This window comes from Leuciscus leuciscus, assembly GCF_965113295.1.
Source record: "Leuciscus leuciscus genome assembly, chromosome: 7".
NCBI classification, from domain to species: Eukaryota; Metazoa; Chordata; class Actinopteri; order Cypriniformes; family Leuciscidae; genus Leuciscus; species Leuciscus leuciscus.
Genome location: NC_138731.1, coordinates 39,674,570 through 39,690,827, shown reverse-complemented (window position 1 = coordinate 39,690,827; position 16,258 = coordinate 39,674,570). Strand labels below are relative to the sequence as shown.

General features: G+C 36.4%; 1 protein-coding gene across 3 annotated transcripts in view; it reads left to right on the top strand.

The window, feature by feature from the left end:
* Positions 1 to 16,258, top strand: part of hdac4 (histone deacetylase 4) — a 198,459-nt gene that overhangs the window by 171,462 nt on the left and 10,739 nt on the right. For all 3 annotated transcript variants that reach the window (XM_082174627.1, XM_082174626.1, XM_082174628.1), the window contains 2 exons: positions 6,820 to 6,938; positions 8,943 to 9,076. In XM_082174627.1, coding sequence (XP_082030753.1) covers positions 6,820 to 6,938; positions 8,943 to 9,076 — 253 coding nt within the window. The remainder of the gene's footprint in view (positions 1 to 6,819; positions 6,939 to 8,942; positions 9,077 to 16,258) is intronic.

Below are 16,258 nucleotides of genomic sequence, written 5' to 3'. Positions count from 1 at the left end.
TACACAACTGTATTATCAGCCAATTATTGGTTCTCGGCCATGAAATTACTATCAGTCTGCATTTTTACATCAGATGTCAATCCAATGATTAAATAACAAGATAAATCATATGAAAAGATCATGGCAATTCTTTAGTCAACAAGTGTGGGAACCCTGAATTGGCAACTTTGAAGAGAGGGGAAGAAAAGACTTTAAAATAGCAGCCGAATGAATCTAGATACTTGTATTTGCGTGTCTGTGAGTGTGTGAGAGTTAGGCATAACAGTCCAAGTCTGGAGCAAACCCATCAAAGGTCAAAGAGATTTGGCAGAGGCCCTATCATCTTGTGAGAAATGAGCCCTCGGCTTCTCATCTCCGTGTCCTGCTCTGGAGCCTGACGCCGGGTCTCAGGAAGAATCACACGGGAGCTTCTTGAGGAAAACATCCCGTAAGACCTGCAGAAATGAGCGAGGTTTAAGAGAGAGGGGCCACTCGCTGGTTCAGCGATGCTGTTGGTCTTCAAAGTGGCGTGGTGTGATTTGATTTGTGTTCGTTGTGTGTCTGTGTGGTCTCGCCAGTGATTAATCCTGCTTTTTTTGTGGCAATTGGATTGAAATGCAGGAATGATCATATCCGTCAGCAGAAGCGGCCATAAAGCAACCAAATAAGCTGACAGTCAGCAGAGACAGGAGTTTGGAAGGCTCCCACTCGGAGCAGGATGCCTCTACGTAGCTCGTAAATCTCAGCATCCATGGCCTAATTAGTAAAGCTCTTTTTCATCTCCGCATCAACGCTGTCTGATTCATGTGCGCACGGGCTTTAAAGAAGACTTTTCCACACGGGCTTGATAATTGATCGTGCGGTTTTTAGAGAAGAGGCGCGTTTTTTGTGGCGGGGGAATGTGATGATGCGAGCAGTTTTGGCGGGCGCCTGAAGCTTGCTCGTCTCTGAACATCAAAGTGGAGAACGGAAGGTTCTGGCCGCTTGCCCGCTCCGCTGCTGTCGTACCGAGGACCCCTCTGTGAGTCTGCGGCTGCCCTGTGAGTGCCTGTGGCCTGTGTGGAGCTTTGATTTGCCCAGGGCTAGACTGGAGGAAGGCTTTGTGTGGGCGCACCACTGCTGTTTCTGGCGAGCTAGGAGGCTCTCGATGTGAGGTGTCACCTGTGATGGAAAGTGTGACCGTTGAGCAAAGCTCAGCCTTTTTTTTTTCTTCTTGCTGTGTTAGTGAATAAAGGTCTCATTAATAGACGTTCTAGCCTGAGATCTTGACCTTAAAGGGATAGATCAGCCAAAAATGAAAATTCATTCATTTGCTCACAATCATGTTGTTTGATTTTCTTTCTTTTGCAGAACACTTTTTTTGCAGGTGATATTTTAATCAATATCATTTTCAGTGGATTTAATAAAGGCCTCAAAAGTGTCTGTAAAAAAAAAGGTACAGTACCAGTCAAAAGTTTGGAAACGTTACTATTTTTAATGTTTTTGAAAGAAGTCTCTTATGCTCATCAAGCCTGCAGTTAAAAATAAATAAATAAAATAATAATATTATGAAATGTTATTACAATTTAAAATAATGGTTCTCTTTTTTAATATACTTTAAAATGTAATTTATTTTTGTGATGCAAAGCTGAATTTTCATCAGCAAGTACTCCAGTCTTTGGTGTCTTATGATCCTTCAGAAATCATTCTAATATGATGATTTATGATCAATGTTGGAAACAGTTGTGCTGCTTAATATTTTTTTATAACCTGAGATACTTTTTTCAGGATTATTTGATGAATAGAAAGTTAAAAAGAACTGTATTTATTTAGAATAGAAATCTTTTGTAACAATATACACCGTTCAAAAGTTTGGGAACAATAACTTTTTTTTTTTAAAGAAATTAGTACTTTAATTCAACAAAGATGCGTTAAAAGGTGATGGTAACGATTTATATTGTTAGAAATGTTTTTATTTTGAATAAATGCTGTTTTAATGAATAAATGCTGTTAACGTTTTACTCATCAATGAATCCTGAAAAAAGTATTCCAAAAAAATATATTAAACAGTGCAACTGTTTCCATCATTGATAATAACTGAGTATCAAATCATCATATTAGAATGATTTCTGAAGGATCATAAGACACCAAAGACTGGAGTACTTGCTGATGAAAATTCAGCTTTGCATCACAAAAATAAATTACATTTTAAAATATATTAAAAAAGAGAACCATTATTTTAAATTGTAATAATATTTCATAATATTATTTTTTTTTGTTGTTGTTGTTGTTGTTGTTTTTTTAACTGCAGGCTTGATGAGCATAAGAGACTTCTTTCAAAAACATTCAAAATAGTAATGTTTCCAAACTTTTGACTGGTACTGTATATATATACAGCTCACTGATCATTTTCCAGGTGTTCTGTGACAACCAGATATTTCAACAATTACACAGTAAAATTGTGCCGGAAATGCCCCTTTTTACTTTGTTGCATGGAGGAAGCAGGTGAAATTTTCCACCACCTACTGGACAGAAGCATGAAGCGCTGGAGAGCAGCAGCAACCTGCACACTTTTACTGGACGGCCACTTAAATATGGGGTTGTCACTTGGACAATGAGTCACTATGTGCTTCCATTATATTGAATTCACCAAACCGGATATTCACTAAAATGCCAATAGCAGTGGGTGATGTGAATTATTTTTTTTTTAAGGGATGCACAATTTATTGGTATCATATCGGTTAAAGGCTAATAGGAGAGTTTAGTGGGTTTATTTTGTGTGTCTGTTTGTGTGTGTGATTTTTTATTTATTTATTTTTCATCTATATTCAACAATATTAAATATTTAGTTGTTCATGCTTATTTCCCTTTTTTTACATTGTGATAAAATTTTCCCAGTTAACTCTCACTTAAAGTTCATCTTTATTTTAGTTATTTATTAACTTTATTCTTATAATTTTATACCACTTTTAAATGTAATCTTTAGGAAATTGTGAAATGAATATCCATATTTTATCCTATGCATTATAATGTTGTAACGCCTAAATTCACTTTTAGCGTTTAAAATGATTGATTTTAGATTTGAATGTTTTGTTTTAATGGGGGGGAGGGTGGGGTAAATAAACAAAATAGTATAGAATTTTAACATTGACAGTATATATCAATATTTTTGCTTTTTTTTTTTAGGGAAATAATTTAATAAGTCTGTTAAATGTAATCTTTAGCAAATTACAAAATGAATATCCATTTTCCATCCGGTTCATTTTAATGCTAAAATGCCTAAATTCGCTTGTAGCATTTAAAATGATTGATTTTAATGTTCTGGGTTTCTTTCATATTTCAACATTTGAATAATTAATTTAATGTTGACAGTTCCGCCAAAACATGGAATGAAAATTATTATGTTTGGCCTGTTATGTCAGCCAGAATTTTAATATCGGTGCATGCCTAACCTCTACATATTTTTTTATTTGATCTTGCAAGTTTTTATTTTCAACCACTGTTTTAAGGATCTCAGCATGCACCAACACGAGTCACTGTTGACTCTCAAAATAGTATCAAGCAAGCTTGTTTTCACTTAGCAGCTGACCACACAGACACCACTGCGCTTTCCCAGACAACACTGAAAACACTGCGTTCCCGTTGCAGCCGTGTGATGGCATTTCAGCCGCTTTTCTGTGACGCAAACCCTGTTGGACTCTCAAAGCCTTCTGTCATCCTTTCTGAAGCCTTTAGACCTCCAGTAAGTCAGGCAGTGCAGTCAGCTGGGCTCGGTGTGGGGCGCAGGGTGTAATTGAGGTGAGGTTAGGTACTTTAAGATGGAAAATATGACGCACAGTTGTGGACTTTGGCCATCTTAGGAGTTGGGCCTTTTGCCCACCTTCGGCAAGAGGACAAGTGCCATATTCCAGAGGCCAGTGAAGTTCCAACCAGAGACCAAGTATATTGTGCAACTGGGCACTACAGTTAATGCAATGCAGAATAGCTGTGTGTGAAAGAAACCTCCCTGCTAGGGAGCATACATGAGTCATCGCCATGTCTAATAATTAAAAAAAAAAATTTTTAAGGAATTTTGGTAAGCTGTATCATGTGAAGGGATATGTTGAATTATACTAACATTTTATATAATATAACAAATAAAAAATAATTAAAAACAATACAAAAAATTTATATATTTTATAAATTATATTATAAAATTAAAATGATCTTTTATTTAATGTATATATATAAAATTTTAAACATAATATATGCATTGCTTAAGATTACCACTGAATTAATGAATGAAACGTTTTCCCAAAAAGGCATCCGTGTTGTAAATTACTTTGGGGTAAGTTGTGCCAGTGGTTCAATCAACTAATAGTGCAGGAAATCTACAATAAAGTACAGGAAATTACAAATAATGTTAGTATTCAAAAATCTGAACATTATTTCAATGCAATCAAATGCTCTGAATATTAAATTATTTCCTGGCTGTAGTATATAAAAGATCTTGAACAGTGTTCAGCATATTAATAGGACGTTTGATGGGACTGTGCATTAGTATTTTTTTCTAGTTTATGTTAATATTAGTGCTGTCAAATCGATTCATCTAACATAAAAGTTAGTTTTTACACAATGTGTATGTATATATTATTATATTTATATATTTTAGTGCTCTCAAATCGATTATTCGCATCTAACATAAAGTTTGTATTTATATAATAAATGTGTATGTATATGCTGTTACACACATGTATATATACTTAAGTTGTGTGTTTATATATATAAATATATATACATTTCATAATTATTATATAATATAATTTATATAAATTAAATATATATAGTATAAATTAAATAAAAATATAAATTTACTTTGACATGCAAAACACAGTTTTTAGCATAATCGCTTTTCTCATGTGCATCTTTTAAGCTTTCTAAATACAGTATATGGTCACATGACACAGACTGTTAAATCAGGCAGATGACACATCTTACCCCACTCTCCCTCACACCATAAACCTCTACTGCATCGAATCTTTATTAACAGCCATGGAAATGAAGCCTTACACAAATCAAGTCTGTAACGTCAACTACACCTACACTTGAGCACAGAGCGCCAAGCCTCCCGCCCCACCAAGCCCAGTTATATATCCAATTTCTCCAGCTGCAGTTCAGAAAGAGAAATCTGTCGTCTTAATATAGCCTCACAGCTGTGAGCCCAGAAGGAATGCAGGGCCTGGCCGCAGTCATAAACTCAAAGTCAGAATATCCTCCGCCTAATCAATGTGCGTGTCGTCTTCATCCGACGTGAGCTTTGATGACCCTTACAGTCCGATCGGCATTGCCAAGACAAACGCAATCGGAGGGTGCGTGCGTGTGTATATGCATGGATGTGTGTGTTATGTGCCTTACAGACAGAACGGCTGGGATTGTTTTCACGCCATGCACACACCCCAGTCATGTTGTCTTACGACCTCTGCTGAGTCCAACGGCTGTCTTTGCAACAGCCAGTCTTGGTTTAGAAATCGCGACTTTACCACAGAATGAGCCGTTAAAACCGCATTCGTCCCATGAATCATACTGAATCTAGTCTTGTTTCTTTGAATTTAAATGTCTCCCATGATGGCAACTGGTGTTTTGGTGGAGTTTGGACTATGTTTAACATACAATTGCACTGCTTCATCATCTTTGGGTTGTTCACAAAAAAGAAAAATTGTCGTTTACGTCATTCAAAACCTGTATTATTTTATTCCTGCTTTGAAACACAAAAAAACTATTTGCAAAATGTTCATGCTGCTTTCTTCAATGCAATGTGAGTAAATGTCAAACAGGACCTTCTAGCCTCCAAAAAAGCATCATAACAGCTTCCTAAAGTAGTCCATGTGAATACATTGTTTTCAAAGACTTGTTAAGTCATACAATAGCTTTAACTGAAAATTAAGACACTGATCATTTTGCTTAAAATATCTTGGTCACCATTTACTTTTATTGTATGGGGGGAATGCAGCTATAACATTCTGCTATAAGGGTGTTTCTTCGACTTTTATGTTCCAGGGATTCACTTTTTTCATTTTGTTAAATGAAGGTCACGTTAAAAACTTTAGTCTTGGAAACGTTATACCATGTACTCATAATTTATTGTTTCTACTTTTCAGATGCCTTTTATTTATAGACTTTATCGTATTACTCTTACACAGACTTCCAGTCTTAAAACATGGAAATCCATCATAAAAATTTAAATAAAACATTTAAAACTATTGCAAAGAGCAAATCTCAACAAAAAAATCATATTTATTGACACGTTTTGCAGTGTCATTTCCACCACACTGAACAGTGTTTCCCCTAATGAAGTTTTAAGCATGGTAGATATCACTTCTGAACAGATGATTTTGTGTAATTTCCAGTCAAGCTGCAATTTTATAAAATTATGCAAGAACAGTGAAAATATTATTTAATTGTCTGTATATAGAAGACATAAAATGATAAATGCGAATTAGTCTTAGCAAGACAAAGGATTTGGTTAAAATGTAATTTCCACCACCAATTCCATCACAGAATGCTATTAAAAACAATACATAAAATGTGAGAGGGTGGAAATGGCACTGTGGTGGTATTTATATTTGTATTTTTTATTTATTTTTTCAATTAAAAAGTTCACATGTGATTCATGTTATCCACTAATGGACATTGTTATTATTTTCAATGTCCAGAGGGAAAAAAGTGGCCATAGTTGAAAAACCATCTAAAAATATCTCCACCAAAGAAAGTAAATAATAAAGAGTTAGGGGAAAATGACGGTGGATAAATAACGACGTTCGTTTTTGGCTGAACTATTCCTTTCCGAAACTCATGTGGTCTTGTTTTTGTCTTTTTTTAAAGGACGGTGGTGATGCCCATTGCGAATGAGTTCGCTCCGGACGTGGTTCTGGTTTCTTCAGGCTTCGACGCTGTGGAGGGGCACCAGCCACCTCTGGGAGGATACAAACTCACGGCTAAATGTAAGTGTTCTGCGTTTCCCTTTACTTAGGAACATTCTCGTGGAATGAAGCGGTTCAGAGCAGAAAGATGAGTCATTGACGTGGAAGTCAGCCTTTGTCCCACTCCTCTCTCTCTCTCGCTCATTTCTCATGTCTAAAAGCTTTCATTTCAGGCAAATTTATCATGTGCTAATACCACAAAAACAAGAGACCACACTCTTGTGTGCAAAGTCTAATCCCTGAAGGGAGGGATTGTACCAGTCATCCTGTCTCATACTTCCAGATCCCTGATGTTTTTCCTTTATTTTTTCCCCCCATGTGTGCATAATATCAAGAAGGCATTCCAGGCTTGTTTCTAAATCAAACATTTAATGATTATACAGCACTTGTTATTGGGGTCCAAAAGGCTGCTTTTATCCTGTTAGAGGGATCATAAGGCCAGCTCTTGTAGATTACATCTCCTGGTCATGTCAGTGCTGGAAACGCAAAGTAGAAACACTGTTCGCTTAAAACATTTGCCCAGAGTCTAAAGAAAGACAGGTTGTCCGGTCTGAATTTGCACCATTCTTGCATCTGAAAGTGAACTTTAAATCAGATTCGTTCCATCTGCTGATCTAAGAATGATTCGATCTGTGCCGACGTTTGTTTTTCATTTTTCCGCTTAACTTAAAGGACTAAGTCACCCAATAAATATTTCTGACGTTATGCTCTCACCCTATTGTCGTTTCAAAATTTGTACGTGGTTTTTGTCCCAAAAACAAGGCCACATTATTTGTACGCCATATGTCAAATCTGAATGAAACACATTTTTATTGGCTTATCTTCCTCTCTGCAAGAGCTCATAAAAGTCTCAAATTCAAATATGGTGAATATGGTGAAATTCAAGTTAGACTAGTTTCACCAAGTTTGGCATCATTGACAGCAAACACCATTGGTTTTTGTTTGTCATAACTGAACATGGTGTGACAGAGTCATAAATAACAGTTTTGTTTCCCCACACAAAGCGATCATATGACTTCAGGAGACTTGAAATATATAGTCCACGTGTCGTACAGTCTACTTTTATGATGGTTTATGGAGTGGATTTAGTCACCATGAACTTTCATTGTGTGGACAAGAGCTTCGTAAATAATCTCCAAATTCAAAAATAACGAGTTTGGAACGACACAAGGATGACTGATAATATTCCTCTCTACCAGACCTCACAAATATCAGGTTCAAATTATACGCCACGTTTTTTCAACATTGACAGCAAACGCCATTAGTTCTTGCATGTCATGACTGATTTGATTAAGAATTAGGTTTTTCAGTGAATTACATCTTACAAAACTATTGAAAAACAATGCTTTTTGGGGTGGAAGTGGTCACGATGAATTGTCGTTGTATGAGAAAGAGCAGCGTAAACATTCTCCAAATGTCTCCTTTCGTCTTCCCATACAAAATAACAGCATAAAAGTTTGGAACGTCACGAGGGTGCATAAATAATAACATATTTTTACCATTCCTTTAAGAATGATGTGCACAAGCACAGTATGCGCATCATTATTCAGAGTAGCTGCGGTTCTGGTGCAATTTGTGTTGCATTTGATATGTTGCATAAAGTCTGTATCAGGTTCTCAGTGGTTGAGCTGTACTGGACGGTTCCTTCTCTTATGGACTGCAGACGTGTTGAAGAACATCCCATTGGACCATGTCATGCCAGTAAAGAATTAAAACTAAATAAATTCATCTAGGATGGCCTTGAATGTGATTCTTTGGGAAAGGGATGTATAGTCGGATACATATATTCAAACAAAGATCAAAAGATGCCTGGAGCCAAAAAACTAAGCCACATTTCTTAAAATTAAACCTGCCTCGTATTACATGTTTAGTCCCAGTAAATCCAGAGTGTCGTCTTTTTAACGGAGAGAATGTGATGTAATACCGTCTTTCTTTTCCCTCTTTCTTTTTTTCTTCATCTCTGATTCCTTTGATCAAAGGCCAGCCACCGGTTTCTATAACCCCCTCTTGTATTTCCTTTGGCAGGTTTTGGCTACCTGACCAAGCAGCTGATGGGACTGGCCGGCGGCCGGCTGGTGCTCGCGCTGGAGGGGGGTCACGACCTCACCGCCATTTGCGATGCCTCCGAAGCATGCGTTTCTGCTTTACTTGGAATCGAGGTAAGAGCAGACTGGAGATCAGACGGGGAGGGGGACTCAGGGATGGACGGGGCTTTATGAATGGAGGAAAACATGAAGGGATTTTACTGAATGACAACATCCTCCAGTGTTCAATAATATGGATTTTATATCCAGCTGAGCCAGCTTTTCAGGTTGTACTTGTCTTGTGAGAAAAATTGATAGTTTTAAAGGTGGTTATTTCTGCAGTACTAATGACACTGACACTGAACAGAACTGGAGAAATAATGGCTGTTCTAGTTTCAAACAGTTTCAACTCTTTCATTAATTGGACAAACAGTTAGTTCCACCTCGCTCACCACATTATTTAAACAAATGATGTTATCATTGATGCCATTTGATGCAACGGACATTACAATCTCAACATATCTACACTCAAGTTTCCTGTAAAAAATTAAATAAAATAAAAGTATGTTTATATAATATGTGTGTGTATGTTTATACTATATATATATATATATATATACACACACACACACACACACACACACACACACACACACACACACGTGTGTGTGTGTCTTTGTAAACTGTATATATACACACACACACACACACATACAGTATATATATATATATGTACATGTACATGTATGTATGTGTGTGTGTGTGTGTGTGTGTGTGTGTGTGTGTGTGTGTGTGTGTGTGTGTGTGTGTGTGTACTTGTTTTATTTATTTCATTTAGAATTTAGTTTTACAGGAAACAGTTTTACAGTTTTTAAATCAGGAGTGTAGACAAGGTTGAGTGTGTAATTTATTTATTTTTATTATTAAATTAATAATAATAACATTAATAAATGAAAAGTAACTAAACTCCACTTTCCTGCAAGAAATGGTATATATACTCAAATAATATACATACAATTAATTATATATATATGATTATTTATAAGTGGAGTTTAGTTTTTTTAGTTTTTTTTATAACGAATTGTATACAATTATTTTTTAATTAAATAACCAATTTTAAGCGTTCCTCTGCAGTCTTAACAGTCGGTCTATGCTGGACATTGTGTTGAGTCAGGGTGACATCTTTAGCCGTTGCATCTTTTCTCGCTGTTTTTACAGTGTCACACTTAGTGAATTTTGTGTTAAGTTAAAAAAAAGTTTGAGTTTTACAAAAGTTTTACAAGAGTTCCCATCATGTGTCTTCTAGCTGACTTTAAGAGCAAGTCTTCTGCATAGCAGTTCTGCATACTGATAACTGGCCAAACTGGACAAGTGAATGTTCCATCAGCTGAGCTGAAGCTCTTTTTTTACTGGCCCTGGGCCTTGTTCTCAAGCCTTGTCCTCTGTCCTCCCACCCAGCTTTTGTATAGGGTGTCACAGACTAGATGTTTGTCAGGGTGTGTGTTTAACAGCACTCCCTTTGTGCTGGCCAGCCACCAAGGTTCAGCTGACACAGTCAAAGTCCAGTCTGAGGGTGGGAGTGAAAGAAAAGCGAACGGTTCACTGTCCGCACATGGAGAAACAAGACAAATGAAGCTTTGGGGCGTCATTTATCCACTTGTCTCTGTGTCAGAGGAAGAATAATTTCTTTTATGTTCCCATCTCTCATCTTCACTGCTATTCTTTCTCTTCATCTTCTTGATTCAGGGCCTTTCCTTTCTCTTTCTAAATCAAATACATTCTCATTTCGGCTCTGCTTTGCTGTCTAAACAGCAGCCTAAATGAACCTCATAAGTGATCTGGAACACTGTACATAGACATCAACTTATTGCATCCATGCTCAATTGATTTCAATAGCATTTGACATTGGCATGTTGCTAAGCTAAAGATGCAATACTCTAATCAGCTAAAACTACATAGCACAACCAAATGTTGGACCTGTGATGCCTTGAAATGTTGCCTGTGTTGGCAGCTCTCTATCTCCATTCTTTCTTGGAGATTTTGTGTTCTCTGTCTCTTCCAGAGAGGCTCTCTCGCACTGTTTGACGTGACAGACAACTAGTTGTCCAGTCTGGTTCCTTTCTCCTTTCACTCGGCACAGGTTTTTTGAGGGTGCGGTTAATTCTGAAAATGTATTGGTGTGAGTTTGTTTAAAGAATGCAGTTGTCACTCCCATAAATAACCGTACTGTGTGTGAATGTAACCGTATTAAAGGGATACTTCACCGATTAGCATTAAGCTTTGTATCAGAAGAAACCCAGTAGTATTTTTGAATGACTGTGCTTACCTCCCTCATGTCCCCCTGAGACGAGAGATTTCTGTATTGTGTGTCTGGAAAAAAAAACCTCAGATGATACAAAAATCATAATTTAGCATCATCGGAGGCTTTTTTGGCGAGAGGCGAGAGACTACAGCCAGTAGGAGGAGCTAGTTCTGCATGTTTTTAACTCGCCCATAGGGGGATCTCACGATAAAACCGCGTCTTTTCAGTTTCGAGTCGACTAGTAGCCTAGTTGTATCATTTCTTCCAATACTGCCCTCTGTAACCGGTAGGCGTGGCTTGGGAGTGGCCTCGTAGGGCAGCGAAGCAAGTGCATTCTGGGAGTTGTTGTCTTTCCACATGAGCCAAAAATACATTTTCTGGCTTTTCTCAGTCTAGAAGGCACCAACTTTCACATTTCTACTGCATAAATGACCCAATTTAAGTACACATTCATCTTTCCAGAATTTTTTGAGAAATATCCTCAAATACAGGATTGACAACTGTGCACTGCTGCTGTGTGAACATGGTCTCTGATTGGTAAACATGGTTATTATGTTGCTTCTTCTATTTAGGATAATACAATATATCCTGCGTCCTTCTTAATAGGCTCACCTTGGGTTTCTGATCATGCAAGAGTGGCATTGACGTGTATATGTAGGTAGTAAAGCATTAATGTTAAATCCTGAAAGTCAAATACATTGTTTCATCAAAACGCGTTGATCATTCATGATATGAGCCCTTTAAAAAATTGAGATTAAAGAAATAGAATTAGAAACCAAAGGACAGATAACAGGGACTACTGCAGCTCCATGTGTGAAACAGTTTTTGTTTCGTTTAATACATGCTTTAAATATGTTTTATTCTCAAGAATTAATAGAGCCCTGATGTTGACTTCATAAAAATAGTCATATTTTGTCTATGATTCGTTTGACAGAATTGCATACAAAAATAGGTTGAAGTGAATTGACAGGCCTTCGGACATCAGAAATTGTGTGTATTTTGAGAGAGTGACGATGTGGCACATCCTTACAGAGTTAACTTCTATTGGTTAAGGAGTGAACCTGTTGAAACCATCCATGCAGACCCATTGAGCCTCTAAAATACGATCCCAGACCATGTGGATCCCGACATTTACACTTGTGCTGAGTTTATACGGCTTCCCAGAGGCTAGCTTAGCTGAGCGCTGGGAGTTAGTGTTCAGAGCAGGGCTCAATCATTTTGCCACTCTTACGGTCAGCTGAGAGGATGGGCCTCATTCCTGGTGTTATTGAAGCTCTAGAGACAAGCCTGTAAATACATTCCTGGAACAGTAAAAGTGAGCTGTCTCCACTCCATTTCTGGGGATGAGAGGAAAATAAACAGGATAATAAAACAAGGTGAGAGTGCTTGTGTGCTCTCCTTGACTTCTGCGCCAGAATTTAGACTTATGTTAGTTAGTTCTGTCACTATTTGACACTTTTGGTATGCTACAGACATTTCAGATGTTAGAACAGTAAATGCAGTAACAATTTAAAATAAATATATAATTTTTTTTTAAATCAGCATCATTACTCCAGTCTTGTAATACATTTTTTTCAAGATTCTTTGAAAGTTTAAAAGAACAGCACGTTTGAACTAGAATTGTATTTTTTAACAAAGTAAAAGTCTTTACTGTCTCTTTTGATTGAATGTCTTTGCTGAATGCAAGTTTTAGTTTAGTTTAAAAAAAGTCATACTGACCACAAACTTTTGAATAGTAGTGTAGATTTTGCTAGATGTTTTAATTAAAATTTTATATGCATTAAAATATTTTTGTAAAAAAAAAATCACAAAAGTTCACAAAACTATGTGCACAACTTTTTTTTATTTCTAAAACCTGCCTTACACAATCAACAAGAATTGTATTATTTATATAAACATACTAATCAAGTCAGAGCTCACCAGGTTTAATAAGTTCATATTTTCTTTTCATTTTTTCATTGCTGCAAGTGAGCCTATTTCTTGTAGCTTTTTATTTGTTACTACTAAGTGTTGTTTGAATATTATTATTATTATTATTATTAAGTGTCAGCTCATTAGTCATGTAATGTATAATAAGAATACTATTAAATATTACAAAATAGAATATAATTTCTAATCATGGATGGATGGATGGATGGATGGATGGATGGATGGATGGATGGATGGATGGATGGATGGAAGGAAAGAAAGAAAGAAAGAAAGAAAGAAAGAAAGAAAGAAAGAAAGAAAGAAAGAAAGAAAGAAAGAAAGAAAGAAAGAAAGAAAGAAAGAAAGAAAGAAAGAAAGAAAGAAAGAAAGAAAGAAAGAAAGAAAGAAAGAAAGAAAGAAAGAAGCTAGTGTGACCTGTACATGTGCATGGGATAGGAATGAACTTTTTCTCTTTCCCACAAGGCACTGTGTGTCTCCACAGTCACAGGCTTGTCAGAAAATAAATGCACTAACTGATCTGGACCTGTTTGCTTTTAGAGTAGAACCACATACTAGCAGTCCTAATGCAATAATCATAATCGGTTTACCTGTGCCAGCATTCGGTCGGTGGCAGACAGCGAGTCTGCAGGCCCGCCTGACGCTGCCTTCATCTCCGGTTTGCCCCATGGGAAGGTTAGTTGTCATAGCAGGAAAAGGATAAAGGAGACGGAGGCATTGAGCAAGCAAAACTGCTCAGTAAGGGCCCGCTTCAGCTGCCTATCGAGTGCACTCCCTGGAGGGATGTTCAGAGGGGGGCTCGGAGTATCTCACGCTCGCTCTCTTCCCTTTCAGCTTACAGACGCTACCAGCGGCCCATCTGAAAGCAGTTATCTTCACACCTCTCGCAGACACATGCAGACTTAAAGTAATCAAAGGAAATTAGGAAGCACAAAGTACAGAGGAAGCGTATGTCATAAAGATCGAGAGTGGAAGGACTGACTATCCCATGAGCATTGGACACAGAACAACTAATGCCATATTAGATGCTTCAGCCCTCTCCAGTGCATGTTGTTTTAATACGCAAAGAGTTCATTGGCCTTATTTGTCCAAGTATGAAAATTGGAAGCCTTGTTTAGATTCTTGTGGAGTATCATGCATGTTTTTCATGGCACCCATTCAGGGGGTTTTCAAAAGGGGCAGTTCAACCACACTGTCATTTGATGACCCATGCAAGATGTCTGAAATGCCCCGAGAAGAGAAGCGCAGGCCAGATAGTACGAGAGCACAGACTGTAATCAGTATTGCAGGAAGCAGGTGTTTTATCATTGCATTCAAGCCCACATTGTAACAGAGGTGAAGTTCGGGGCAGTGAGTAGATGATGTCGATAGAGTCTGAGAGCTTTCGAGAGCGTGTTTGAGTGTGTTTGAACTAGAGACTCATGGGATAACAGGTGCTCCAGCTACCCGAACCTCCACTCCGCCTGGTTTGCTCATTCGCTCGTCTTTAAATTGAAAAGTAAATCAAGCTCAATAGAGTGCTTTCATTCAAAACTAAACCAATTTATGTATTTTAGGAATCAATAAGACCATTTTTTTACATGTTGTGTTCTGTAGTTTAAAAGAGAAAATGATTATAGTAAAACTGAACACATTACATAATAAAAGGCAGTTTGCAAATGTAGTTATAATAGATAATCATGTTCATCATTACAGAAGGATTAATTGAGACTGATTTTAATCTTCTGACAGCATTGGCTGCATTATCCATTCCCAATCTATAATATATTATAGTGTTATGTAAATAATATAAAGATATGTCGTTAAAAATATAAAATCGTGTGTGTGTGTATATGTGTGTGTGTGTGTGTGTGTGTGTGTGTATATATTATATATATAAATATATAGATAGATAGATTATATATATATGTGTGTGTGTGTGTGTGTGTGTGTGTGTGTGTGTGTGTGTGTGTGTGTGTGTGTGTGTGTGTGTGTGTGTGTGTGTGTGTGTGTGTGTGTGTGTGTGTGTGTGTGTGTGTGTGTGTGTGTGTGTGTGAAAAATGTATGATATGACTAATAATAACAAAAGTACTCTAATCTGTAATATGTAAAGATTACATTGTTTAATAATTATTGTTATTAAATATAACAATATAATCTTTAAATGTTACAGAGTTTAATATTTTGGTTATCATTTCTAGATATTTATATTTTTCTATAAAAATAATAATATAATTATTTTAATATCTTTTTTTACAATATACCTTTATATAATCTGTAACTATAATATGCCATTATATTTATTTTAATGTAAAACTGTTTTAAAATGATTATAATTATATATATATACGTACATACATACATACATACATACATACATATATATATATATATATATATATATATATATATATATATATATATATATATATATATATATATATATATATATATAATACATTATATATATTATAATTCAATAATATTTAAAGGAATATTCTACTCCATAATATTTATATTATATTTAATAGTATTTAGAATGATTACACATAAAGCAATATAGTATTTAAATATCAATTGAATATCAATTATCAATCACAAACAATCTTATGGTGTTTTTGTACATGTCATCTAAACCTAAGTACAGTTTCCTATAAAGACCAAAAATATTTGGCGTTACCCAAATTGTTATAAGCGAACCGCAGTGACACTATCCGGGTTCCCTGCTGTTCATGGAGCGAGAGAGTGAACGATTGAGCCGCTTTACAGCGCAGCAGCCTCCTATGTGACTGTGGTCATTATATTGAGCGTTTAACTGCCTGGGCTGGTGTGTGTGAAATATACTTCCTCTTGTTTAAAGGCAGGTAAAGAGAAAGAGGCGCTGTTATAATGAGGATTGTGTTTCCTTTGAAAATGAGTCAGATCAGGGGCGGTTCTGATGATCACTTCTCTCACTGTTATCCGTGAGTAACCAAAGGTTTCGCTAGTTAAATAGCTCATGAATGATGCTTCGACTCTGACGACATTCAGCCTTGAATCCATGACTCATTGATGGATGTGTGCAAGCAGATGTTGTTCTCAAATTGTGGTCATTAGCAATTATATGATAA